This window comes from Varanus komodoensis, unplaced genomic scaffold (genome assembly GCF_004798865.1).
Source record: "Varanus komodoensis strain SLA01 unplaced genomic scaffold, ASM479886v1 scaffold36, whole genome shotgun sequence".
In the NCBI taxonomy this organism is placed as follows: domain Eukaryota; kingdom Metazoa; phylum Chordata; class Lepidosauria; order Squamata; family Varanidae; genus Varanus; species Varanus komodoensis.
The window spans coordinates 9,471,718-9,499,258 of NW_025335873.1; the positions used below are offsets into that span (position 1 = coordinate 9,471,718).

At 65.5% G+C, this 27,541-nt stretch overlaps 1 protein-coding gene across 2 annotated transcripts in view; it reads right to left on the reverse strand.

Moving 5' to 3' along the window:
* Positions 1 to 7,496: 7,496 nt before the first annotated feature.
* LOC123028376 (DAB2 interacting protein) overlaps positions 7,497 to 27,541 on the reverse strand; it is a 41,438-nt gene continuing 21,393 nt past the window's right edge. The window contains exons 4-14 of one of the 2 annotated variants that reach the window (XM_044440137.1): positions 26,961 to 27,515; positions 23,560 to 23,704; positions 22,297 to 22,441; positions 20,924 to 21,160; positions 18,971 to 19,172; positions 16,826 to 17,004; positions 14,837 to 15,722; positions 13,164 to 13,316; positions 11,140 to 11,342; positions 8,652 to 8,739; positions 7,497 to 7,692 (exon numbers count right to left, since the gene is read on the reverse strand). In XM_044440137.1, the coding sequence (XP_044296072.1) occupies positions 7,525 to 7,692; positions 8,652 to 8,739; positions 11,140 to 11,342; positions 13,164 to 13,316; positions 14,837 to 15,722; positions 16,826 to 17,004; positions 18,971 to 19,172; positions 20,924 to 21,160; positions 22,297 to 22,441; positions 23,560 to 23,704; positions 26,961 to 27,515 (2,961 nt within the window). In that variant the 3' untranslated portion in view covers positions 7,497 to 7,524. Of the gene's footprint in view, positions 7,693 to 8,651; positions 8,740 to 11,139; positions 11,346 to 13,163; positions 13,317 to 14,836; positions 15,723 to 16,825; positions 17,005 to 18,970; positions 19,173 to 20,923; positions 21,161 to 22,296; positions 22,442 to 23,559; positions 23,705 to 26,960; positions 27,516 to 27,541 lie in introns of both variants that reach the window. The other variant, XM_044440136.1, reaches the window with a different exon arrangement.

The window sequence follows — 27,541 nt, forward strand, 5'->3', positions numbered from 1 at the left end:
CAACACTGCAAGAAAACCTGAAAAACTGAGCGTTCAGTTTAGCAGAAACACCTCACAGCCACTCCAAGCAAATGCATGTTTATCCTTGGCAGCGCACGGACCGGCCAGGCGAAAGCTCGGACGAGTCGTGGTGCATGAGTCGTGGCTCGTGCCGCCATCGCCTGGCGCCGCTGCTCCTTTCCGAGCGTGCGCCTGGCCCCCACGGGTTCACCACCACTGGCTTCAGCAGCACCACGCTGACTGGGACTGAGTGTACGCAGGGCCTTTGATGTCCACACGTGGCAGGGACGGCTGGCCGCTGTGGGCAAGTACCGGTGAAACGTGGCGCATCTGCTTACAGGAGGGTCTGGCTGTCTCTGCTGCCCTCCCAAAAAATGGCCCTGCAGTTCCGCTGTGGGGGAGCTGGCCGGCCCCACACTGCCTGCCGCCTGCCGGAGCTGCAGCCTCGCCTCACCTGGGGGGGGGGGGCTGCTGCTTTGGTGCTCCACCCCTTTGCCCCATTTCCTCCTGGGGCAGGGGTACATGCCGCTGCCCACCGGGACCCCTCCCGATTGGCCCTTTTCCCTCCAAGCAGTCAGCCTGGCATGCATCCGGGGCAAACGTTTGGCCCCTGGAAGAGCCCTGGGAACCCCCCCAAATGCCACCCAAAGGACCATTCGCGGCTTCCCGGAAGTTCTGCAAAGCCCCTCCTTTCGCCATGAGCCAGAAGCTCCTAGATTGGGGGGGGGGGGGCTCGGCAACCCTGTCCCCACCGGCTCCGCCGTGGAGAGGCGCTTCCCCGGAGGCCCCTCCTGCCCAGCCTGCCTTTGGCTTCTGCGTGAAAAAGCAACCTGCTGGGAGAACCCGAAATAAAATAGCTAAATAAATCTTTAATATTTTCTAATTGCAAATGTACATAAATTGCATGGGCCACATCATTATTTTTCTCTGAACACTGACTACGTTCTCTGTACATTATTACATAGTTTGCTTTAAGAGACTGAAGGGGATTCTGCAAGCCCGGTGCTCAGGTTCATGTTATTATGCTTGCTGTTGATCTTATTTAAAACATACTTACAAAAATTATTTTTGCTTGCTTTCCTTTATAAGAGGGTATAAAACATTGTCTTGAACGGCTTTAACAGAAACAAAGATTGGCCTAAGCAGCGAGAGAGAGAGAGTGCGAGAGAATGACAGAGAGAGGTATATATTGTAAGACACAGTGATGCGAATGAGGCGAGAAAGGAAGGGCGCTAAGGGGGGGGGCAGGAGCCGCCCAGCCTGGGCCACAAAGTGGGGGTGGCTCGGGGCGACCCAGGAGAGCTCTGCTTTGGGGGGCTGCAGGGAATTGCCCCCCCCCATTTTGAGCTTGGCTCAGGAGGTCCATGCACATCAGCCGAGCATCGTCTGCTCCCACCTGGCCTGGTTCTGTGGGGCTGAGAGCACCTGTCTCCTCCCTGTGCACCGATCTGACTGGAAGCCCGTGGGGCAGAGACCTCCTACGTGCTGCCCATGGCACTCGGAGGCCGGCCACCAGCATGAATGGTGCAGATTAGGGGGCTCCGAGTTTCCCTTCCGCACCCCGCGCTCCAGTTGCGGGGTCAGCTCGGCCTTTTCCATGGCAGGGAGGGATGCCTGCTTGATGGGGACGAAGAGGCCGGGGCCGCACCGATCTGGCCAGCGAGCAGTCACCGGCTCCCTCCTGCCAGTGCTGAAAGGTCTGCCAGGCTGGGCCAGCCCTTTAGAAACAGGGCGAGTCAGAAGGGGTCTCCCGGGCCATCTAGTCTGACCCCCGGCTCCAGCCGGCTCCGTTCACGACATGCCCACCCTGCGCACTTCCAGCCTGTCCTTGAACAAGGGGAGCACGGAGCTGACCCCCAACCAAGCCTCCTGCCGTCGGCCAGATGCCCCCTGCGGGTGGGGGACTCCTGCAAGGGCCCCGCTGAGCCAGGGGTGCTCCCGTCCCTAGGAGTGGGGTGCACGGAAGCGAGAGCAAGCACAGGCCCCGCCTCCAAACCAGACCAAGGTGGGCCGAAAATGAGGTGGTTCGGAGGCCAGCTTGTTGCCGAACGTTTGGGGTCTCTGCTTGTCTCACGCGAGTTACGGAACTGGCCCAACCCAGAACGGGGGATGCTGCACCGTGCGATCTGCGCGCGCGAAGGGACGGTCGTGCGCACGGGAAGGCGATCAGCAGCCGCCAACGAGCGCCCACACTCCGCCGTGCCTCCAGAGGCCACCCGGGGGGCTTGGCCTGGCAGGCAGGCGCTGTGGGGCCGGTGGGAACGGAGGACACTTCGCGGAGCCTCACAGTGGCTTGTTCTCCTGGGCCACAGCATGGGATTCGGTGTCCTTCGAGGCAGAACCCGTCCTGCTTCTGGCTCGGATTGCTGCCTCTCTGATTCACTGCCACGTTTCCCCAAGAGAGGCGAGTTAAAAAATAAATAAATAGGAAGCGTGTGGTTGGGCTTGCATTTTTTTGAACTGGCCACTGAAAAGAGTGCCCCTGTGCTTGCGGGGTTTTTTTTGCCAGGCTTCCTCCAGGGCACTTGCAGAACAAGTGCTTCAACGAGATGCGGAAAGGACCGGCGGGCGGCAGCCGAGAGGCAAAGGGCGGCTGCTGCTTTGGGGGAGGTGGCCCGGGACCCAGGCCCTGGCCGCCAGGGAAGGGCACCGCCGAGGGGGCCAAAGCAGAGGCCCCGGAAGCCGCGTGGGGCACCCTTCCCCCCTGCCAAGGCCAGCCTCTCGATTCGGCTTCCCACCGACACCTCCGTGCGCCCAGGCTCTGCAGAGGGTCCCGGGCAGTGCTGAACAGCCTCTGGACAAGACGCGAGCAGCTCTCACCTGTGCAAAGGCGGGGCAGGAGCAGGTGTGCCCGCCTCACCTTCGCGGCTCCCCGGCCTTTGAGTTTCTGCACACGGCTGAAGAAAACATGCCCTACACACCGCCAGGGGTCCGCAGCTGCAACTGCTCCGAGAAGGAGCCGCAAAAAAGCAGGGGAGGGGAGCTGAGCTCTCCTTTCCGGAATAGCCAGAGAGGTACCACCAGGCAGCGCCTAAAGCCACATCAGGTCCTGCCTACCTGCTTCTGGGGGACGTGTGAACATGGTCAGTGTGCCGACGGGCCCCCGGGCCGTGCGATGGGTGCCAACTCCCCCGCAGGCAGCCTCGCCGTCAGAGGGGCCCTGCCAGGGGCCCCCACACAGGACTGGCTCGTCCCCCACGTCGGACATGAGGCTTCCAAAAGCTGACCGAGGCCCTGGAAGATTAAAATTAAAGAGCCCAGGAGCACGTGCCGTGCGCGTTTGGGAACTGGGGAAGCGCGGCCCCCGGTGAGGCCATGAAGGGCGTGTGGCGTGGGAGCTGGCTGCGGGGGGGGGGGGCTCCAGGCATTGCTGCCGACCCACAGGGAACCACAGCAGGGTGGGGAGCACGAGACACTGTGGGCACCGCCACTGCCGCGCAAGCGAGGCCGTCGCACACGCCAAGTGTGGGTGGGCACTGCACACACCCCTTCGCTGCCCTGTGCAGAGGGCGCCGGACCCTCTCCAGACCCTCCACAGTCCCAGCGCGACCTGCCTGGCCTGGCTATCGGATGCCCTGTTGCGGTTCGGACTTCCTGCCAATTCCTCACTCAGCCTTTGCTCAGTATGGGCTAATTCCAAAGTCAACCACGGATGGCGAAATCCGGAACAGGCTCCACCAGCCCTGAAAGAAGCAACCAGACTTCGGGCTTGATCAGCGGCGCGCCCCTTTCCCCACCGCACGGTAGCAACACTGCATTTAAAGTATCAGCCGAAATTGCTCGGTACAGTTAGTCGTCAGGCGGCGAATGGCACATTACAATCACACACGCAAGAATGGCTTTGCTCGTTTTACAAAAGAGAACCTGCACGAGTCGAATTCGTCAAGACCTCTGTATTACTAGTGCTTGAAAAGTCTTACAGGCGGTTGGTGTTGGGTGACAAGTTTCTGTGGCCGGAAACGCGGCATGGAAGGAGGAAGGGGGTTTCTGCAGCTCCCCTCCTGCGAGGCCGGCATGGGAGATGGCCGGGAGAGCCAACGCCGGCCGGGAGGTTGGGGCCTGCAGCACAGCTCTAAAAACAACAGAAGGAAGGAGCGAGCGAAGGAAGTGGGCCCAAGGGACCTGCTAGACCCCGAAAGCTGGCAAGCACTCGGGTGGAACTTGGGGTCGCTCGCTAGGGCCCCCCTCGATCCTCACATCTGCAGTGCGGCTGCAGAAACGCTTCTTGGCTGCAGGAACTGGCGGTTCCACTGAACTTGGCAACCGACCGATGTCCCCAGGAGGGAGAATGGGGCCAAGGGAGGATCCCAGAGCAGCATGGGGCACCTTTGCTCCCTGGGGAGGCCGCCAGGGGCTGAATTTGTGCGACGGAAGGATTGGGCACCAGGGCACTTGTGCAGCACGACTTCCTCGCCAAGAGGGGGTCCACGGAAGCCCACCCACCGCAGACCCCCAGGGCAACGGGAGCAGGCTGCAAGCAGAGGTACAACACCCCGGATTACCCGCCGGGGAACAGAGGCCAGGCGGCCCGCGGCCAAATTGTCTGACTCAGCTGCCGCCTACGGCCCACGCACTAACCGTCTACACCGGATCTCTTGGGGCACCTAATGCAGCGCTCGTGTCCCTGGCTGTCATTCTGGGGTGCAAACTCGGCCGGGCTAGTCTGACCCCCTCTTCCAGACACGCCATCCTACGGGGGGCGTGAGGGTCTGCCTCGGGGACCCGTGTCTGCAGGGCAGGAAACGTTTCCGGAAGGGGAACTCTGAGCAGTTCAGGCTGACGATGCATTTAACGCGCCTGCCGTTCCTTCGCCCCGTGGAGAGATTGGGGATGGTGGAGGAACACGCTTGTCCGGGAGCCGCGGTCCCGTCTGGGATGGTGGCACGCAAGGCGGAGCGCTAGGTTTGAGAGAGAAAGTTCGTTCTCGGAACGGTCCACCGCTCGGGAGAGATTGCACTGGCCTACGTACAGCTGCCGGGCTGGGCTAGTGCCGGGCAGCTCTGGGGAAAGCGGCGGTGGGCTGGGAGCCGAGGACGTCTGTTCTTCCCGTGCGTCTCTCCTCGGCCGCACCGCGTCTCTCGGGGGCGAACGGCTGGCCCCTACACCTGACTCGCCCCGGCTCCTGCGCCGGCCGACGGTCGGGGCCGCGGGGGGATAATCGGGGGCGATTTCTTTTGTTTTACACAGACGCAGCATCAACCCACAAGCCGGAGGTTAGTAGCGCGGCCCCCCTGCCTGCCGCGCGCCCCTTTGCGGGGGGCCGCGGGGGGCCCGGGCAGGAATGGCTATTCCCGGGTGACCGCCGCCCGGCCACTCTGATCGGGGAGAGCTTGCAGAAGCTGCCGTCCTTGTCGGTTAGTCCCTTCCGCGGCCTTCGAGGCGGTTAACTGCCCACTCCCAATTAAAAGAGCAGAGTATTCCAGAAAGTGGACTGCTTTGGGGTTTGCACTGTTTTTATTCCTATCGCATACTGTGAAAGAAAAGAGATAGGAGTTACCGATCTTCATGCTTCCGTGGGAGAGCCGATCATTTCCTCGCTCGTCCGCCTCTCCTTGCAAGGCCGCAGGCGGCAGCCACTCCCACACCACCAGCTCTGCTAGCGGGCCACCAGAAAGCCACCCTGCGCCAGGACCGTGCGTGCCCATGTGCGCGCGCGCTGCACACTTGCGGGGCGGGCGAGGCGGGCCGCTTCCAGTGCCCCCACCTCAGGGCCGAGCCAGCCGGAGGAAGGGCGCTCGGCGAGGGGCATGGAGAGCCAGGCGCAGGGCAGCGCCTTGTGCTCAGCTTCATCGCGAAGGTGGGACCACCCGTGGCTCCCTTCCCGCCCCGAGATCGGACGGGGATCCACGTGCGTCTGACGGCCAGCTGCGTCCAGCGAGGCCCACCGTCCCCGCGACTCCGCTCGGGCAGACCTCTACGCGCTGCGCACTCCTGGCTCTGAGCTTTCCCCACATCCGGCAGGGCGGGAAACGGATCCCTCACGGATCGCAGCCCCTGCCCTGCAGAGCAGCCCCTCTGGCACGCCTGAGCTTCGGCGGTCTCGCTCTTCTGGATCTGAGGGTTTCCAGCCGCACCTGCGGCTCTGCCGGCTTGGTGTCCGCCAGGCTCTTCCGCTCTGCCCCTCGGCCTCGCTGGGGAGCCGCCTCGGCCTGCCGCACGCCTGGCCGGCAGCACAGACCTTGGCCGCTCGCGCGGGACCACGTGCCCCCTCCGCGGCTGGTCCGGCCAAGCGCTGCCGCCCTGGCCCCAGCGCCTCTCCGCCATCGAGCGTGCAAGGCCTCCGGCTACGGGGCCGGCGGCAGGAGAGCCCCCGCCGGCCTCCTGGCATCCAGCACCGCCTCTCGGGAGACGTGGCCGCCGTGGCCTCCTCACGGTTCGTGGCACGGGCCTGCTGCCGCCCCTCATTCTGCCCAGCCCCAAACGTCCTTCGGGCATGGTGCCTGCGGAGCGGTGGCTCTGTCCCTGGATGCAGAGACGGAATGCCACCTCCCACGGGAACGATGGGAGCCCCCAGTGGGGGGGTCTGGCGCGCAAGGAGGTGTGCCTGGGGGCGGGGGGCGCCTGCCGCTCCCCTCCCTGCAGCGCGGGAAGGCCGTCCCAGTGGCCGGAAGAGCTCGGGATTGGCTCCCTCCGGGGCCAGCCGCTGCTCCGCCTGGTGCGCAGCACTGCCTCCGCCAGCCTCAGCAGTTCTGGCAGCCCCCGGGGGGCCGGCTGGCTCCCTCCTGCTCCTCTTGCCCAGAGGAGGCGCAGACCGGATCCGGGCCTTCTGCTCACAGAGCAGACGTTCCGCCAGCCACCCTGTGGCCTGTGGCCGAAGCCTTCGAGCGTCCCTTTCCGCCCCACTGCAGGGCGCGCGCTTCCGTTCGGAGCCCCGGCTGGCGAGGGGCTCGGCCGTGGGGCTGACCTCCTGCATGAACGTGTCTCCCAGTCCGTGTGCACAGAGGGACGTGTCTAGCGCGGGGCGCGGGACACGCCTGGAGGCGAGAGGAGGGGGCGCCCCGGCCGGTCGCAGTCTCTGCCCCTCGGGAGCCCCGCCGAGAGCGGGCAGAGCGAGCGCCACGGCAGGGGCCAATGCGCGAGGCGGTGGCGGAGCTGAGCGACAGCGCCAACGCGGCGTGGCGAGGCAGGGCGGCAGCGGGGCCCGGCTGCCGGGCGCGAGGGAGGAGGTCCTGCGGAAGTCCGTGGGCCCGTTCCGGCCTCAGCCGGGCCCTCCTGGCTGGCGCCGTGCGTCCTCGGGTGGCCGGAGCAGGAAAGGGCGCCTCCGTCTCTCTCGGCGGCGGCTGGAGCGTCCGGCCCCGCTCCGCACGGTCGGCTGGCTCCTCGGTCTCCCGTCCCTCGTGCGCACTGGGCATCGGCGCTCCGGGTCACGCGTGCTGCCTCTGCCGGAGGGGGCAGTGGGTCCTCTCCCCCACGCCCGCTCGGGGGGGGGGGGCCAGGCGGAGCGCCAGGGCCCGGCAATGCGTGCGTGCGTGCATGCGCGCGTGCGCTCTCTCGCTCTCTCGGGCGGCAACCCCTCGCGGCCGATTAGCAATTGCTGCTGTTTCGGAATTCGCCGTTCTCTGTGATCTGCAATTTGGTGGGGTGCGTGGGGGAGATGCCGTTGCGGGTCTGTGCGCTGTACCTCTCTTTCAGCTGCGTCAGGGCGCTCATGAGCCGGGCGTTGGCCGCGTCCAGGGAGGCGATGCGCTTTTCCTGCAGGGAGGACGGGAGGGCGTGTGAGCGGGCGGGGAAGGCGGCCCCTTGCCGGCTGCACCACGCTGGGGCTCCGAACCGCGGCCCCGGCCCTCTGGGGCCCCACTGGGCTCTCCGGGGCTAGCCACGCCCCTTGCCTGGCCACGCCCCCTCCCCACCCCCCTCCACCACTCGGTCGCCCCCCCCAGCTGGCGCGCACTGGCTTCCCAGTTCCAAGGGGGCGCGTGCGGCTTCCGAAGGCTCCGTCCTGGCACAGCCACGACATGGCCATGTTTCGGGAATATCGGCCCTGCCCCCCCACTACTGGCATGCCCCCCACAGCCAAAAGATGTTCTTGCGCCCATCCGTCCAAAGCAACCCGGACAAAATGACAGCGCACCGCTGCGGGAGGAGTCCCACGGGCTACCTAGCCCAGCATCTGGTTGCCTGGGGGGCCCACCAGCAGGCTGCTCCCACGGCCCTGGAGGCTGCACTCGGCCCCCTGGACTTCGGGGGCAGTGGCAGAGTCCCCCCTGTTCCCCCTGTGAGGGCCGCCGTGGGGGCAGCCCTGGGAGGGCGGGACACCCCTGCTCCAGCCACACTGGCGGCTCCAGCCCTTCTCCCCGCGGCCGGCGCTGCTTTGCAGCGGCTGATTAAGATCTCCCGGTGGCTTGCCTGATTTCTCCAATATTGAATAGTGCCCAGAGACTAATTAACAAATCAGCCAAGCGGCGTCTTTGCCTGGGCCAGCGGCTCCCCCGATTGCCCGCTAATGACGCAGAGCCGCGGAGGAGTGCCGAGCGGAGGAGAAGCGAGGCGAGGCGAGTCCCCGGAGCTGCTCGGCGTGCGTCTGCCCTCCCCAGCCGGCTGGCCGCTCTCCGGCTGCCGGGCGGCTGCACCCTCCGGGCTGCCCTTCCTCTGCAGCCTGGCCCGGGGGACCAGGGTCAGCCCGGCGGAGTGGCCCCAAACTGGCCACCCACCTGTGCGTCGATGATCTTCTGCTTGGAGTCCACGGCCGCCTGCATTTCCGCATGGTCTTTCTTTAGCTCTTCCTCCACGGACATCAGCCTGTTTGGGGAACAAGCACGAGTGTTAAGGTTAAGTTTCCGAGTGTCCTATGTTGGCCCGCAGGCCCCGAGAAGGCAGTCCAGGCAGGCTGGAAGCAACTCATTGGAGGAACCATAGAATACGAGAGTTGGAAGGGACCATGAAGGCCCTCTAGTCCACCCCCTGCTGTTGCAGGACACCATGTTCCACCATCCCACTCAGATGACTGCCCAGTTCCTTCTTGAATGCCTCTCCAGGCAGCCGGTCCCACGGTCGTGTTGCTCCAACGGTGAGGGAGCGTCTCCTGATGTCCAGCCTGGATCTGGGCTGTCGCAGCTTGAATGGACTATTCCATGACCGGCACTCTGGGATCAGCGAGGAGAGATCTTGGCCTTCCTCTTTGTGGCAGCCTATTCTAGAGGGATGCCATGTCCCCCTCAGTCTTCTCTTCTCAAGGCTGAACATGCCCAGTTCCCTCAGTCTCTCCTCTGGATCACTGAAGCCTGGATCAATTTTGCTGCCCTCCTCTGGCCCTTCCCAACTCACCTGCCTCTTTCTTAAATCTTGGTGCCCAGAACTGGCCACGGGAGCCCAGGTGAGGGCTGAGTAGTGAGGAGCTCAGAGCAACTCCTCCTCCTTGTGATTTGGAAGTAACACTTCTGTTAACACATCCCAAAATAGCACACGCCCTCCTGGCGGCAGCGCCGCATGGCTGGCTCCTGCTTAGCCTGTGGGCCCCAACGACTCCGAGGCCTTTTCCTTGCTCAGGTCTGCTGAGCCACGTGCTCCCCATCCGGTATCGATGCCTTTGGGTTCCTTTTCCTGCGGGGAGGACTTGGCTCTTGTCCCTGTTGAATCTCATTCTGCTGCTTTCCCTCGGTGCTCAATTTGAAGGCTGTGAACAGCGCTGGTCTGCGCCAGGAATCGCCCGAAGGAGGGGCGGCAGGCGTCACGGGGGGCGCGAGGGCCGCTGGAGCAGAGGGGCCTCTGGAAGGCTGACGGGCCAGGCGAGCTGTGGATTCGGGCCCGTGCTCTACCTGGACACGTCCGGCCGGATGCCTCCCGCCCCGCACGACGGCTGCAGCTCCCCGGGGCGAGCCAGGAGCGTCCTCTGACGCCAGGGGTCACCCCGCTTTCCTCGCCTCCTTCCCCATCATTTCCACCCTTGTGCCTGGTCCTTTTCGGCTGGAAGGCGGGAGCAGGAGCGACCCCTTTTCCTGCTTCTAAGACGCTCCGTGAGACCTTTGGGCTGAGCAGCAAGAGAGAAATACTTCACGGAGCTAAAGACTTGATAGCAAGGATGGTGGAGGAAAGCTCCTTCCCAAAGCTTTCAAAGACCTTGTGACAGGAATGCAAAACCTGAGCATGCAGCTGCTTCTATCATCTGTCCAAAATCTCCCAGCTTCACCGGACAAAACTGCTGCATTCTGGGATGGTGGGAGGAGGTCTGTGTCCAACCCACGCAAGGACAACCTGCACGGTCACCAAGGCTCAAGTCTTTTGTCTCGATGGGCCCGGCAAGCAAGTTATTTCTACTTTACGGAGGTTCCCTTTCCCACTGCGCCATCTTCCCACGGTTGCCCCGTATGTATCCCAGGAGATGGCCCACATACTGGGGCAAGCTGGCCGGCTCGATGGAGTGGCCCCTGCGCTTGCCATTCCCTCCAGGGGACACGGCGGAAGCGGAAGCCTGGGCTTGGCTTCAGACGCCGCGACAGCCACGGTGCGACAGACAAACCAGGCAACAAGCCACCGGGTCTCCTCTGAGTTTCCTAGCACCAAATGGGCTTTGCACAACTGAAGCCTGCAAGTTCAAAGCATTCCACTGACCTGCCAGTCGCTGAGACCTTGAGGACTAGAAGCCATGGGGCAATTTTCCCCGCCTTCCCCAACCCCGGCTCCACCGCACGGTCGAAGGCCCTGGTGTGGGATGGGTCGCGGGGGCCTGTTTCTAGGCACCCCGGACCATTCCGAGGCCTTCCGCCCCCCTGTTTTTGCCAACTCTACATCAGTGTTCAAATCAGAAACCTCTTCCATGTCTTTTTCTTGAACCGCTCGCTCTCTAGGCGACTGGGGAAGATGGCAGTTAAAGCTCCACGTGTGTGGGAGCTCCGTCCCCCCGATCTTAGTTCCCTCACTTGAAAACGCCGCACCGTTCGGCCCGTCATACTGTGTGCCCCCAACGGGCCGACCGACCGACCATCCGGTTTTCTGCCCGGCTGCCCATTTTCTAGCTCTGCGTGGATCCCGCCCTTCCCTTCCCCTCGTTTGGGGAACGGCCAGCACTGTGGGCCGCATCCCGAGCGCACCCCGCCGGGCCTTCCGGCCGCCTTCGCCTGGGCCAGGGGACCAGGAGCGTGGGCAGGGCTGGCCGGGGTGCCGGCGCAGCAGGGACCCGGTGCGAGGGCCGCGCTCGCCCACCTGCTGATGATGCCCTTCATCTGGAGCTCCTTGTCCTCCTGCTGACGCCGCAGACGCTCCTCGCTCTCCTCCAGCCGGGCCTGGTACTCCAGCACCAGCTTCTGGGTGGACTCCTCCTGGCACTTGAAGCGGGCCTCGTACTCCTCCAGCTTCTTGTTGGAGATGCGCAGCTTGTCCTGCAGGACCACCACGTCCTGCTGGTACTGCTGGTGGGGGGGCAGAAGCAGAGGCGGCATCAGGGTGGGCTGCCCGCCCGCTGCCCCTCGCTCCGCACCGCCCCGTGCCTGGCGCGGCGGCCCGCCCACCCGGATCAGCTGCCGGAAGCCCCTGTCCCGCCGGCCTTCCCCTTGGGCCGGTGCTGGAGCCACGAGCGCCCCGGCGGGGGGGGAGCTGGGCCGGCCGCCGAGGGGCACGGGGAGGAAGGCGTCCGTGCGCGCTCTGCCTGGGCCCTCCCGCGATGCGCCCACATCCAGCTCGTGTGGGGGTGCAGGAAGGCGCACCGCAGGGGTGCTGCGTCGAGCCGGAGGCTACCGCGAAGACGGGACACCGCGCAGACTGAACCGGCGGCAAAGTCCCGGTCCGGGGACGCTTTGTGCCCACGGGACTGCAGCCCTGCACGTTCCCATTTTTGGGAAGGGCGGGGCCGGCCCATCCTTCAAAGGGGTGGGGAACACGCAGCCGGGGGTGCGGCCCGTCCCCCCAGACGGCAGCCATTTTGTGGCCGTTCACCCCGGGGAGGGCACCTGTCGCTCACTCCCTCTCTGCCGAAGCGCCCCTTTGCTCGGGGCGGACGCAGAAGCCACGCGAGCAGATCCCGCCGTATCCCAAGGGCTTCCTCCCACTGCAGGCCCGGAAAACTTGGGCACCGAGGGGGAAGGAGAGCCGCCGAGAGAGCAGGCGAGGGGCTGCAAAGGCTCGGGGGGCCGATTGCACCCCGTGGATCGGGGGGCCCCGTGCCCAGTCCTTGTGCCCTTGGCGCCACTGGGCTTCCGGCCTGTGGAGTCTCTCTGAACCCAGGGGCTGAATTTGGAGCCGGAGCTGCTCCGGAGGCCCCAGTCCGGCGGCGGGTGAAGCCCCGGGAGGGGAGCAGGCTGCCGAGAGCGGGCTGGGCGGGGAAGGGGGCGTGGGCACGGGAAGGGGCGGGGCTGCCCGGGGACCCCCCCCGCAGGCGCCCGCCCCCCCCGCCCCCAGTAGCGCCGTCCGTGCCTTTCTCTTCTCCTCCGGCTCCCGCGGCCCTTGCAGGCGTGCGCACAGACAAGGCACTGCGAACACACAAAGACAGCACAAGCGAGCTCGGGGCGCCCGTCCGCACGGCTCTCGCGGGCAGGCGGGGGCCCTCCGGCACAGCGGCTTCGGGAGGGCGGGCAGCAGGGCAGCCCGGCAGGGAAGGGCCCGTGTGCGCACGCGACTCTCCCCTCTGCGCGGGAGCCGGGCAGGCGGCGAGGCCGAGCGGCGAGCACAGGCGGGGGGGGGGCCGGCAGGGGAGGCAGGGGCAGGGTGGGGGGCCGTGGCCATGGTGGCACAGCCGTGGGCGAGCGGCGCCTTCCCGTCCCGCTCGGCGACTGGCCGCATCTACACACAGCAAGCCCACGAGGGGGGCGGGTCGTGCCCACGAGGGCCGGCGGAGGAGGAGGCCGTGTCCACGGAGGGGAAGGGCCGGGCCACGGCTGGGGCCACGGGGCGCCCTCCGCTCTCGGAAATGCAGCTCGCGGCCCGGTCCTCCGGGAGCGCAGCTCTTCCACGCCCCTCGGGCATCGGCAGAGGGGCTGGGCCGGGGGTGCCGGAGGGCCGGGGCGGCCGGCGTCAAAATCCGGCCCCTCTGGGGACACACGGCGGGCGAGGCTGGCCTGGGCCGGCCGAGCGGAGGCCCCTCTGGAGCCATTCTGCCGTGCTCTGCCTGGGCTTGGGAAGGGGCGGGGGGCGCACGTTGCCAGCGCTGGTCCTCGGCAGCGTCGCCGCCATCCCGGCCGGAGCGGCAGCCCCTCTCTTGGGCGACCCCACCTTCGCAGCCCACCCGGCGTTACCTTCTCCCCTTGGCCGAACTCGTCTTTGCTCCGGATCTTATCCCTGTGCTTGTGCTCTGGGTCACTGGTCTCCTCTTCTAGGAACTGCACGTTCATATTCAAAAGCCAAGCGGCCGTGCGGTCGAGGGCATTGGGGTTCGCAGGAGAAGGGGCCTAGAACGAAACATGTCACCAGAGCGGGTCGGGGGGAACAGGGGAAGGGAGAAAAAGCGGGAGCCAAAGCGGGCGTGAAGCAAGAGCGAGAGTGAGAGATCACGCACCCCTAGTGCCCCGTGGCCGGCTGCTGGGGAGGGCCTCCGTTCTGAGCTTGCCCCTGGCCTCCTGCCCCACGCCCGGGGGGCTCCCCGCTTTCCCCAGAAGTGGAACCGGAAGGAAGGCCTCGTGACCCTCTCCAGGGCTGCCGGAAGTCCGTGCAGGGGCCCGGGAATGCAGAGGCTGGATTTCAGACCGCCAGAAAACGGGGGGAGCGTGAGGAAGGCACCCCGCCCTGTCCACGCTCTCCCAGCAGCCTGAGAGGCAGCCTGGGCCCAGCCCTGCGCCAGCTGCGGCCCCAGCGGGCCCTGTGCAGCGCCCCGTCGAACCCGAGACCCCACCTGCAGGCAGGGCATGCGCCATTTCTCAGTTGGGGGGGGCAATGCTTTCGGAGGAGGTGCTGGGGGGGTGCACGGCACGGGGAGCAGCAACCGTCTGCTGCTGTGGTTCTGTTGCCCCCCAAAACTGCATTAGTGCCCTGAGGTGCGCAGTCCTGGGGCTTTCCCAGGCGGCTTCTGGTCAGCTGCCCGAATGCCCTCAAATCGGGGGACCCCCATTAGGCGTCACTTTTGCTGGGGCTGCAAGACCTCCGAAAATAGAGGCATCCGCCCACGCCAAGCCCCCGAGTCGCATCCCCCTTCAGCGCCGTTCCTTTTGTCTTTTGGCTCAGCCCTGCGGGGAGGGCTCCCATGATGGGGGGGGGGGGCATAGCAGTTTATTCTCTAGCTGGATGTGGGCTGGATGGCAACCCCCTCACTGGGGTGGGTGGTCAAGCCCCCAGGTGTGTCAGAATCCACCCCACGGATGCTGTTTGGGCGTCCCGGGCGGTGACGGACACGGCGTGGGTTGTGGCCGGCACACAAGGCAGGAAAAGACGCTGCCATGACTCCTTCCCACCCCGGCGGCACGAACCCGGCGGCTGACGCGGGGGAAAGGCGAGGGACGGACCAGAGAAACGGCCCAGGAGCGTCCTGCGTGCTGGAACCGGAGCTGGCACACGGCAGGCGGCTCAGCAGCGTGGCCCCCCAGGCATGCCCGGCTCCGGCGGTTTCCCTGTGCGTGAGAAAAGGGCCCTCTCTCCATCCGTCCCGGAACGAAGCAAGCCGGCCGAGGCAGGCTCCCCCGAGCGGGTGCCCGCCGAGCTCCTGGGCTGGAACGCCTCTCCTGGGCCCCGACCCAGGATCCCGGAGGGCGCCAGGCCGGAGGCGGCTGGCTCAAGGCCCCGGCACGGGCGGCAGGATGGGGTGCGGGTCCCTGAGGCGGCGCCGGATCTGGCGGAGTGTGGGATGGGCGGGCGGGCGGGCAGCGAGCACACGACACGGGCCAAGCGGCAGCTGCGGGCGAAGGGGAGGGAACGGGGCTCCCGGGCCGCCGGGCCTCGCCCCCGCCGGCCCGCGGCACACGGCCGGCCGGCCACTCACCTGCTTGTGCAGGGTGCGCTGCTTCATCTCGGGACTGTCGCCCTTGGAGGAGGGCTGCTGGCGCAGCCGGGCGCCGCTGCCGGGCCAGTCGGGCGAGGAGGAGAGCACGCCCCCGCTGGAGGGCCGCGGGTACTGCATGGTGCTGAGCAGCGAGGGGGGAGTCCGGCCCCGGGAGACGGGCGGGGGCGGCGGGGGCGGCGGGGGCTGGTCTATCCGGCGCTGGGGGCCGCCGCTGTTCTGCCGCGGCATCGTGGGCTGGCCGGCCTTGTCGCTCAGGGAGAGCTGCCGGCGGGCCAGCTCGCCCGCCCGCCGGCCGAAGTCCTCGGGGGCCGTGGCGGGGTTGCCCATGCCCAGGCCGTGCCGGGCGGCGGCCGCCGGCTCCTCGCTGTTGCTGTGGGAGCTGAGCGAGCTGTGGCACTCGGAGCCCGAGTCGGCCAGCCCGCGCGGCGAGAGGGGCAGGCCGGCCGCCATCTGGTAGACGGGGTTCTGGAAGGAGAGCGGGGCCAGCAGCTGGGGCCGCCCGGGGGCGCTCTCGGCACCGGGGGTGGTCGGCGTCTGGGCGGCCCGGCGCACCGTGGCAGCCAGGTGGTTCTGCTGGGTCCGCGGGCCCCAGGCGCCCGCCAGCGGCCCGGCGGCCGGCGGGCCCTCGTGCAGGGCTTCGGCCGGCCCCGCGCCCGGGGCGCCCGCGTCCAGGGCCCGGCTGTCCTGCAAGTCCACCATGGAGAGGCTCTTGCCGCCGTTGGACATCTGGGTGTCGGGCTCATTGGCCTCCGAGTAGCTGGAGCTCCGGGCGGGCGAGGGCTGGGCGGCCCCGGCGGACCTTGTGACAAAAAACAAGTCCTTGTTTTCAGGGGTTGGAGACGGTAACCGTGTGAAATCTATCGGACTGTGGGGGAAATAAAATGCATAAGGGGAAGAGGAAGAGGAAGGAGAAGAGAAAAGGAGAGAACCGTGAGCACCGCGCGGAGGCGGCCGCCCCAGTCCCAGGAGAGCGAGCGAGCGAGCATGCAGCGCCCCCGGCCCCCCTCCCGGAGGGTATCTCAGCCAATCCGCCCCCTTGAGCCACGTGCAGAGTGCACCTCACTACCCCCAGCCTCGACGTGCGCCCCTCCCGGCCTCTCCGCAGCCCATCCCGCCAGTCTGCCCCCTGCCCTGCCTGGCCAGCCGGAACGCCCGCCGGCCGCTTGGGCCGGCGCGCCTCCCTCGGGCCTCAGGACTGACGGCGGCCACGGGCAGCCCCCTCGGGGCCAGCGGGATGCATGCGTGACGCAACTCCGGGGCCCGTGTCGGAGCCCTCTCCCCGGGCAGCGTGCCCCTTTCCCACTCCGACTGGGCTCGTCTCCCGAGCGGCTCTCCAGGCGCAGGGCACTGGGGGGCCGGTGGGAGCCATGGCGCGGCACGTCCGAAGGGCGAGGGCTGCCGGGCCCCTCGGGCTGCCACACGGGGACCTCGCCCAGCAGTCCTGCTCAGATCTCGCCGCTGCGAGGAGAGCCCCTGCTGCCCGCTGCGAGCCGCCGAGCGGGCCAGCGACCGATTTCCCACGAAGGAAAAACGGAAGGGGGCGCTTGCACGGCCGCTGGTGCTCTTCGGCCCCAGATCAAAGCCGGCGAGGCCCTGTAAGGCCGGGTCGCCAGGTGGGGCAGAAATCTGCCTCTGCACACTGTGTTGGCGTGCCAACCCCCTGCCGGGGAAGACAAAATCCCCGATTAAGTGCCTGTCCCGGTTCTGGTCCATGCCTCCTCTCTCCCTCTTAATTAAATGGCTATAGAACACGGGGCTTCTGTTTAGAATCTCTCCCTCTCCCGCCTGGGGAACCTTTCCATGGACGTGGGTCATCTTGGTTTCGCATCCTGACCCCAAATCTGCACCCAGCGAGTTGCCTGGAAGCAGAGCCCCCTGGGAGGGGTGGCCCCCTGCCCTCCGAGACCCCCTCCACCAGCGCCCCTGCGGGAGCCCCTCCCCACGCCAGCCCCGGTCGCCCTCGCTTACCCAGATAGGTCGCTATCGATCACCATCTTCTGCAGTCCCATGGAGATGCTGTTGCCGGCCGTCGGGGTCGAGGCGGCGTGATCCGTGGGGACGGTCACCTGCATGCAGGCCGGGTTGCTGAGGGCGGTGTTGACGTCCCGCAGGATGCGCGGCAGCGGCCCCAGTTTCGTGGCGGTGCTCTGCAAGGAGAGCAGGCGCGCCCTGTCACCGTCTGCGCATTTCGCAGCGTGTGGGGCTCAGGCAGGAGAGGCACCTGGGACGCTCCCGGCACTTGAGTCAAATATCTCCCCCAGCGAGGGCGTGTGGCGCCGCTGCTTTCAAAGCGGAGCCTGTTGAAGCCCCAAGTGGCCCTCCGACCCGTCCCGATCTGCCCCCGAGAGGGAGCACTGCCCCCCGCTGCTCACCAAGCCCTCTTGTTGCATAATCGAGTTCAGTGGTGATGAGCCGAGGGCACGGTAAGTCGCCCCAGCAGCCGAGCACCGGATAAAGGCGCGCATGGGGCCAAGCGCATGCTCGAAAGGAGTGGCGGCGCCACGCAATGATGTCACGAGTTGCAACTCGTCAGAAGATAGGGTTAGGAAAACGAGGGGTCCTGGCATGATTTTGATGGTTGGATTGTGTTTAGACGGGGCAGAAAGGATGAGCTGTGCAGAAAAAGCTACTCAAGGAGGGCTTTCTCAAAATTGCCCTATTTTCAATGGAACTTTACACCTCTGTTAGGGTTAGGGGTGTGCACCAGGGTAGGGTTAGGGTTAGGAAAATGAGGTGTCCTGGCATGGATTTGATGGTTGGAAAGTGTTTAGAATGGGCAGAAATATTGAGCTGTGCCGAAAAACCCTCTCAAGGAAGACTTCAAAAAAATCGCATTGTTTTCAATGGGACTTTATCCCTAATTTAGGGTTAGGGGTGTGCCCCAGGTTAGGGTTAGGGTTAGAAAAACGAGGTGTCCTGGCATGGATCTGATGGTTGCAATGCGTTTAGAATGGGCAGAAATGTTGAGCTGCGCCGAAAAACCGTCTCAAGGAAGGCTTTAAAAAAATCGCATTGTTTTCAATGGAACTTGATCCCTATTTCAGGGTTAGGGGTGTGCCCCAGGTTAGGGTTAGGGTTAGAAAAACGAGGTGTCCTGGCATGGGTTTGATGGTTGGAATGCGCTTAGAATGGGCAGAAATGTTGAGCAGCGCCAAAAAACCCTCTCAAGGAAGGCTTTGAAAAAATCGCATTGTTTTCAATGGAACTTGATCCCTATTTTAGGGTTAGGGGTGTGCCCCAGGTTAGGGTTAGGGTTAGAGAAATGAGGTGTCCTGGCATGGATCTGATGGTTGGAATACGCTTAGAATGGGCAGAAATGTTGAGCTGTGCCGAAAAAGCCTCTCAAAGTAGGCTTTTAAAAAATCGCATTATCTTCAGTGGAACTTGATCCCTATTTTAGGGTTAGGGGTGTGCCCCAGCTTAGGGTTCGGGTTAGAAAAACGAGGTGTCCTGGCATGGATCTGATGGTTGGAATGCGCTTAGAATGGGCAGAAAGGTTGAGCTGTGCCGAAAAACCCTCTCAAAGGAGGCTTTTAAAAAATCGCATTGATTTCAATGGAACTTGATCCCTATTTTAGGATTAGGGGTGTGCCCAGGTTAGGGTTAGGGTTAGAGAAACAAGGTGTCCTGGTATGGATCTGATGGTTGGAATGCGCTTAGAATGGGCAGAAATGCTGAGCTGTGCCGAAAAACCCTCTCAAGGAAGGCTTTAAAAAAATCGCATTGTTTTCAATGGAACTTGATCCCTATTTCAGGGTTAGGGGTGTGCCCCAGGTTAGGGTTAGGGTTAGTGAAACGAGGTGTCCTGGCATGATTTCGACAGTTGGAATGTGTGTAGAATGGGCAGAAATGTTGAGCTGTGCAGGAGAAGCCACTCAAGGGGGGCTTTTTCAAAATCGCCCTCGTTGCAGTGGAACCCATCGTCCACACATGGCAGGGCCTGCATGGCTGTGGCACCTCAGCTGTGAATGCCCAGCCAGGAAGTTGAATACTTCACTCCTTCTGCTTCCAGGTCCTAGTGGGGCTTCTGGCTTGTGGCGCACGAAACCATTTGCTCCTGAAATCTACGGGGCACCTGGGACGCGAGGCAGGCCCCCCGCGCCCGAGCGTCACCTGGTCCAGCTGCGCGATGGCCTCCCACAGCAGGGACTGCAGGGTCGACAGCTCCCGGCCCAGGTCGATGTAGCCTTCGAAGCCGGCCGTGTTGGACAGCGTCTCCGGGTTGGAGATCTCCAGGAGGAAGCGCTGCATGTTCGTCCATTCGTGCTCCAGGAACTGGTTCATGAACGACATGTACTCCTCTTTGCTGCCGAACCTGGAGCGACAAGCGGGCGAGTCCTGGAGAAACCCCGCAGGACGGCACCGGGCGCGCGAGCGGCTGGGCCGTGGGGCGGCTGCCTTCACAGCCCCCGTGGCCGGGAAGGCCGGCCTCAGGGGCCCCCGTGAGAGGGGGCCGTTGCGGGCCCCCTCGGCTGCCGGCCTGCGGAGGCACCCTAAGGCCCCTGTGGGAAGGGGGGACATGGGCAGCACTCCCCACGCGGGCTGGAGACCGCAGCCCCTGCACACGTCCCCGGCCCCCCTGCCGGCGCCGCTCGAGCTGGCACCTGGGCGCGTCTGACGGTGGTCTCGCTCGCAGAGCGGGGTGCTGGGCGCCGGACCCTTGCGCCTGCCGGCTGCTGCAGCCGTCATGGCCGGTCCCCCCGGCCCAGCATAGGCAGCCCTGGCCGGCCGCAGCAGGCCTTTTCCGGGGCCTCAGGCGGGGCCCCTTCTCAGCCCTGCCTAGGGAGGCTGCGGGGGTCGGAGCAGGGGGCTTGTGTGCCCAGCCGGTCCGGCTGCCCTGCGGTGCCGGCTCCACACCCGGGCCGTGGCCGGGGTGGCAGTGGGGAGAGGTCTGCTCGGCCCCCGGGGCGGGAGCATCTCTGCACCGCTGGCAGGAAGGTGTGGAGAAGCGCGGAGGCAGCACAAGACCGGGCCACGCGGGGAGCTGGAGCCGAGGAGAAGAACGGGGCGGAGAATCCTCGCATGGCTGTGGGGCAGATGCTGCGGGAAGGGGGGGCAGAAAGGCCAGGACGGCTGGGCTGGGGAGTGGGGGGGAGCGTGTCAGGACTGACGTGACCCAGGTTCCGGTGGAAGACCCACACCGGGCTCCCCATCCACACGCCTCCTGTCCGCACCGGGCTCACGTGGGCCCGGCCAGCTGCTCCGGGGGGCCCGCAGAGGAGCGGGTGGGGCTGGCCGGTCAAGGCACATGCCACGGCGGCACATCTCCGGGAAGCCGCGTCTGAGGACGCGCTCAGCTGCAGCTCCGAGAGCCGCCGCTCTTTATTTATTAAATTTGAGAATAAGCAGCTCAGCGCTTGGCAGCAACGGCCCGCGAGATGCCCCCCCCCCCCCAGCCACTGTGTTGCCCATATTTCTGGGCTGGGTCTGAAACATGGACAGAGCAGCTGTTTTTGGAACGGATTCTGGCTGCCAGAGGCTCGAAAGGTCCAAATCTGTGAGCTTGGGTGTGTGTTTGGGGCATGGGGGGCGGGAGGGGGAGATAGTCTGGGTGGGTTTGGGTAGGGGAAAAGGAGAAGACCCCAAGCTAAGCTGGGGGATGTGCTCCCAGTCCCAGCACAGTCTGAATTCTTCCCAGCATAACCAGACAGTCACCATGCAAAACGTTCTTGCCCATGGAATTCTGCTCAAACGCACCCCTTGAACGGCCGTGGGGGTGCTCCCGGCCCGCATCCCAAAAGGCCGTTAAAGGCACCCCTCGACCCCCCAGCTGACGGCATCGCCAGCTGGCAGAGGTCCCGTGCACCACTGTGGCATTTCAGCCCTCAATGCAGGAAGTAAGTTCCTAGCCCTCATTGCGATGCAGATTTGCCTGGAAGCTAAAGAGCCGCAGAGGGCACCAGGATCAGGCCCCTAGGGCCCGCAGAGCCCCGCATCCCTGTGCCGGCAGAGCGAGAGCCCTGTGGGTCCGACGGGGGATGCGCCCGGCTCCCCACGGGTGGGATGTGGTGGGGCAGCCGCAGCTGCAGCCCTCCCTGGCAACGCGGCCGCGCGCGAGAGCTTTACTTGGCGAAGTTGGCCAGGTTCTGCGTGACCTTGGCGATGAGGGTCAGGGTGCGGGCCGTGCGGTCGTCGGGGTACTCCTGCAGCAGGTGGAAGAGGGACGGGGACATGATGGCCGGGCACAGGAAGCGCAGGAAGAGCGAGGCGCTGATGAGCCGCTCGCTGATGTCGGGGCGCCCGCGGTTGCTGCACTCGTGGCGCCACGAGGCGAAGACCTCCTTCAGCTCCCTCGGGAACACGCTGCGGAGACAAGGTGGGCAACGTGGTGGGTGGCGCCCCTGCCCGGGGCCCCCCACCCTCCGTCCGGACACCCGAAGCGGCGCCTCCCTTCCGGGGAGCCTTCCTGCCCCGAGGAGCAGAGGCGGAGGGAGGGCCTTCTCCGGCGGCCTCCTCGAGGGGGACCGGGAGGGTGGCCGCTCCCCGGAGCAGGGCCTTCTCTGCGGGGGCACCCCGACTCTGGAAGACGCTCCCCGGAGAGGTCCGCCTGGCGCCAACGCTTGATTGCTTTGGCACGAGGCAAAACCCTTTTCATTTCCCCGTTCTTTTAATGTTTGATACGTTTTAAGGTGGGTTTTACGTATTGGGAGTTTGGCGGCTGTGCCCAAATTTATTTTGCGTTGTTTTTATCGTAAAACCGTCCCAAGACACTTGCAGAGGACAGCACAGACAAGCCTCAAACGACATCATTAATACATCAGTACATGATCCCCTGCCACTCTGGGCTCCATCACCCAACCCGCTGCGCTTGCTGATGGAGGCCGGGCCGGGCCATCCCAGCCCTCTCCGCATCGAGGTGGCACTGTGGGGGAGCAGGCGGTCCCTGCAGCGCTTGGCAAGCCGCTGTTTTTCCCTTGGGGAAATTTCCCGGACTATCTTTAGACTGCCTCTGCGGCAGCGCAAATCCTTTCTTCCAAGAAGGGAAACCATGCAGCTTTCCCTATCCAGTCCTCTGGATACACTGGGCTGCAGGCCCCATTATTCACAGCCAATACAGACCTCTTGGGTGCGGATAATGGGAGTGACAGTCCAACCCATCGGGAACATCGCTGGCCAGGGGAAGGGGCGATCCAGTGTGTAACACAGAACCCCGCTCATCCTTGGTGCCTCCCGGGACTGGCTTAAGGCCGGAGGAATGAGACGGCGGCCAGGAGCCCTGAGCATGTGCAGAGCAGCCCCCCCAACACCGCCCCCTCTCCTCTGAGCCGCCCTGCTCTCCCCCGGTGGCAATGAGCATAGCAGCCGCCGCAACAGGCGCTCGGCAGGGCGCTGGCGCCCCCGCTGCCCCCGGAGGGACCCCCGTGCCGGGTTTCCCGGGGGCGCAGGCCGTGCTCTCCCTCGGGGCACCCGGCTCCTGCGCGGCCCCCGTGGCGACTCACCAGTAGGAGTTGATGATCTTGCAGAAGGCCAGCTCGCAGCACATCTTCAGGTTGCTCTGATGCTCCGGGAGATCCGCGGACGAGCACTTGCTGGGATCCACCTCGCAGTTCTCGTCGGACTCATACAGCGCCTTGATGAACTCGCCTGCAAGAACCCGGCGGGGCCGGAGCGCGCCGTGAGTGCTGCACCCGGCGCATCGCTTCCCCAGGGACGCACCGGCCGTGTCTGGCTCCCGAGCCCCGCACCGGCGCACTGAGTCGCTAGCCCTCAGGACGGCAGAGCTATGTTGGGAAGTGTGCGGACGTGGCCTTCTGAAATCTCAGAAGACAGCTGCATGGGGAGGGGGCGACCATCACAGAGGGGCGAAAATAAGGCAGGCGGCGCCCCCGCCTGCGGCTTGGCCGGCCCTCGTGCAGCCCGGCTCTCTCCCAGATATGCTGCATTTCTCCATGCGGGGAAGGCATCGGCCGGTCTCCGGCTTCTCCTTCCCGTGCACTAAACCCCATTTCTCTCTGCTGTGGATCATGGGCCTTCGGCGGTCCGCTGTGGCCAGGACAGACCAGGGCGGCCCGGCCAAGTGGAAGCCTGCCGGCATGGGGCAGTGCAGCCCCGGGCGCCAGACTGAAGCCAGTCTGGGGTGGGCAGAAGGCAGCGACTCCCTGGGCACGGCTGGGCGCATTAAAGGGGGACAAAGCGCCTCCTGTTCCCAGAACGCCCAGGCAGGATAACCAGCTGGGGAATGCTGGGGGGGGGGGGCATTTCCTAAGCGCCGCATGGAGGCCAGCCGAGGCCCAGCTCCAAGTGCCGGTTGCCGGGGGGCATCTCTGCGCCCCACTCAAGGCCTCCCCTGCGGGGACTCAGCTGATCCAGGAGCCCAGCGGGGGCATACGCAGGCCCCCTCCTTTCCCCGGGGTCTCACGACAACCCTGTGAGGAAGAGCAGGCTGGGAGTCTCTGACGGCCCCCAGCTTCACGGCCAAATGGGGGCTGCAACTCGGATCTGCCCAGTCCCCATGCCATGCTCTAACCACTAGACCGTACCGACCTCTGTGAGCGCCAGTCCTCTCGGCTAAGTCGGGAGCCTCCATGTCAAGAGGCACTCTACCTTTGAATACCAGGTGCCGCGTTACCTAACCAGGGTGCCTGCTCCCCTCTGGGCCCGTGCGTGGGCCCCTCAGGACCGCCAGCAGCCGCAGCCGCAGGGGGAGGTGACGGCCGTGGGCCAGTCCGACCGGCCCACCAAGGCGCTGCCCCCGCACCTACCCAGGGCGTCCTGCAGGTACTTCTGCCCCACCAGCTTCAGGTACTCCTCGATGGCTTTTGTGGCCAGCGTGTTCTCCCGGAAGATGAGGTGCTCGTTTTCGCCACAGCGGTCCACCTCGGACATCATGAGGTCTGTCAGGAAATCCTGGGGGGGAGACCACAGGGTAGGGCGGGCGCCGCGAGGGGAGCCCCGGCGGGGCTGCAGGGCCGGGCCGCTGGCCACGGCTGAGGCACGAGGGCCCGTCCAACGGCTGCAGCCCCCCTGAAGGGGCGATGGAGCGCATGTCCCATCTCTGGCCACGGTTTGGCTTTTGGTGGGGGGGGGGCACCCATTCTATGTTCTAACCACTAGACCGCACCGACCCCTATGACCTCCAGCCTTCAGCTCCCCCCTTACACGGCCACAAGAGCAGAGAGGGACTCTGACTGCCCTCCTGCGACGCACCCCCCAAATACGTGCCCCCCTCACCCCCCACGATGACCACAGCTCTCCCACCCTCGACGGTTCGCTCCGGAAGCGTGGCATCACCGTTTCTGCTCCGGCGCTTCCCAGGCATTATTGCCCCGTGGCCTCCCCCTGATGCTTTGGACCACACTTTCAGCAGCCACAGCAAGCACGGCCAGTCCCCCCACCCCAAAATGGCACAGCAGGCAGAAGTTCAACCGATGAAGCTTCTCCCCGTCACGGCATCTATGGGCTGGTAAACAGCCGCTCCCCATCACCCCCCGTCCAAGACACCGATCTCTTGCGCGAGCCCTCGGATCGCCATCAACCCGGGCGAGCACCTCCGAGCATGACGTCGCGTCGGAGGAAGGCCCTCCCGCCCGCTGGCCAGGCTTCTCCTCTCTCTCGTCAAGTCTGACAAGCCCGGCCAAACCTCAGGTTCGAGGAGAAGCTGTAAAACTCCACGTCCCCGAGATAATTAATACGTTGGGGAAATGACAGGAGCAGAGCGCAAGGCAGCGCCAAGGTCGGGCGCCGCTAATTGAGAACCGGCACCTTTTGTCAGGCTGCGCGGCTGATCGGAATTGAAATGCGCACGGACACGGTGCCGGCGCTGGGTGCGCGGGAGCAGCCCGGCGTGGCCGAGCCGTGGAGCACCTCAGCGGCCACGGGTCGGGAGCCCCTGAGCGTGGAGGCTGCGCCGGCGGGCATCCCTTCGGCGTGGCCGTCGGTGGCGGGCGTGGACTGTGAGCGGGGCTCTGGCTCCGTGCCGCGCTATGGTTCTCCCCGGACCAGACCTGCGAGGCCCCCTGGCCCGGCCCGGGGCTGCTTGCTGGGGGCAGCCCGGCATCCCGGGCAGGCGGCAGGCCCCCTGGCCCCCGGGAGCTCTCCGGTGCGGCCCCGGCCTGTGGCTGGGAAGCGGCGCATGAGACGGGGGGGGGGTGGAGGCGGGAAGGCTGCGCGAGTCCCGGAGGACGGCAGCTGCGCAAATTGCCCATTTGAGCGGAGAGGCTTCGCTGCTCCTTGAATACCAGTGGCTGGGAGGAGGCGAGGCGGCCCGCCGGGGGCGCTCAGAGACTGCCCCCGAGTGCGTGCGAGGCGGCCCCGGGCGGGGGAGGGGGCGGGGGGCCAGGCCTCCAGGGCTGCCACTCAGCGCATCGCCCCCTCTTCAAACAAGGTAATTACCGCGGAGAGGAGGGGAGGGCTCCCGGTGCCTCGTAAACCTGATTGAAGTCATAATTAGCTGGACTAATAGCACTTATAAAAAGCGTTCCCAGATAGCTGGCCTCTTTGGGTGGTGAAGAGAAGAGAAGAGAAGAGAAGAGAAGAGAAGAGAAGAGAAGAGAAGAGAAGCCACTGCGCAGCCACGGATCGCTCCTGGCCCGGCACGAAACGGCAGGCGCGCTCGGAGGTTCTGGCCTGTAGCCCCAGGGGTCCTTGGCTGCCGCTGGCAATTCTGGGGCAGCCCGAGGCCTCCCTGCAGGTGTGGGGACGCGGGACCCACAAAACAGGGAGCAGCATCCCTCCACGGCTGCTCCGACCTCCTCAAACCGCTCTGCCCCACAAGGTGCCGGCTCGAAAGCTGCCGTGCGAACACGCACCTCGCTCTCCGGGCTGGGCCTCCGTCATCAATGACTGTGCTGCCGATCCGTCGCATGGGGTACAACAGCCGCGGGAGGGCTTTGCAAGGGGACCCCGTGCGCGTGCAGAGTGCTTTCCCCTCCCTGGCAAGCCGCTCCCACACTCAGCTTTGCCCGAGCGAGGCCTTCCTCTAGCTCAGCCAGGCTGGACGGGGCCTCTTCCGGGACGCTCCCGCCCTGCGCGCCTTGGCCACCTCGGACGGGGACCCTGCCCCGCCGCGTCCGGCACAGAGGCCCGTGGGCTCGCCGGGCCACCAGTTCTCCGTCAGGCCCTGCTGCGACCCGGGCGCCAACGGAGCCGTGTGCCCCCTTGGCGAACAGGCCCGCCCGCATCTCCCCGCCCGAGACGCGGCCCAAGAACCCGTCCCTGGATGAAACATAGCACGGCAAAGCTGAACTGGCAACGAAGCTGGTTGCAGAAAGCATCGATAAGTGACGAGATAATGGTCGTCTCTCCTCCTCCTCCTCCTCCCCCCTGCGCCCCCCCCCCCCTTTCCTCTAATTGAGGCTCTAATGGACAACGCGTTTGATCGCCAGGACTCCAAAGGCGGACCAGGCAGGCCGAGCAGTAAATCTCCGTCGGACGCGGGACGTGTTCCAAGCGCCCGCCAAGAGCAGGTGCTGGGGTGCAGCACCGTTCCTTCCCGTGTGCCCCTCCTTGCATCCACAGCGGGACCCGGCGAATTACTACAAACAACAACCCCGTGACTGTCTGCAGCCTTGCCATCGAGCTGATGCGACACAAAAGGGAAAGGAAAGCGAAGGGGCCCGCCAGCATCCACGCCTGCCCAGCTTCCGCCTCTGGGAGAGCAGCAGAGCAGTCTGGTCGCGCCAGGCCAAGGGGCCGGCCCTGCACCTTCGGCTGGATGCCGCGGCCGAGCGATCACCTGCGGGAGGCGAGGAGCCCTGGCGTGAGGCACCTGCCCCGGCTGGCGGCAGCTCCCAGCCCTCGGGCAGAGGGGCGCTTTCCTGGGCTCCTCCACCCGCGAGGTTTCGTGCTGGAGCGGCCGCGAAACGAACCCGAGGCACGCAAAGCGGGGGCTCAGCCACCCGAAAGGGGCGCGATGGGGCAGCGTCAGCCAAATCCACCTTCTCTACCTGGCGCCATTTTCTAGAACAGCTTCCTAGAAATGCTGGGCGTGTCGCGAGCGGAGCCGGGGGTCAGACTAGATGGCCCGGGAGGCCCCTTCCGACTCGCGCTGTTTCCTGCAATGTGGGGCCCAGAGACAAGCTGGACGACGACTCTCCCTGGCCCAGAAGCAAACCAGGAGCCGGAGCGGCCGGCCCTTTCCGTCCCTCGGCCCGGAGGCCCTTACCTTGGCCTTCCCTGTGCTCTGGAGGATGTGGACCAGCGCGGAGGCCATCTCCTCCTTGTTCTTGACGCTCAGCACTGGCTCCAGCACCGAGCAGAGCACCATGTAGCTGTTGGTGATGTATTCGGCGAACTCCTTGTACATCTCCATGGGCAGGATGCTCATGGTCTGGTAGCGCGCCTTGATGCGGATCATGGGGCCGCCCGCCTTGCCCTTGCTGGGGTTGGGCGTCACCACCGGGTACCACTTCTCGACGAACTGCCGCCCCGTGACCGAGCCGGCCGGGATGCTGACCAGCCCGATGAAGTTGGTCTTGTCCTTCTTCTTCTTCTTGTCCGTCTCCTTGTACAGGTGGATGGTCATGCAGCGCAGCGACGGGAGGTTGTTGAACTCGAAGTGCTCCCCCCAGAAGACATTGTCCGTTTTCAACTTGCACGTCGTCCGGGCGTAGAGGACCTCGTCCAGGCAGAGCTCGCACAGGTACTTCTTCTTGGCCGGCAGGTCTTTGGCCTCGATGATCCACAGCTTCAGCATGTTCTCCACCCGCCGGCTGTTGTCCTAGCGAGGAGAGACGGGCGCCGCGC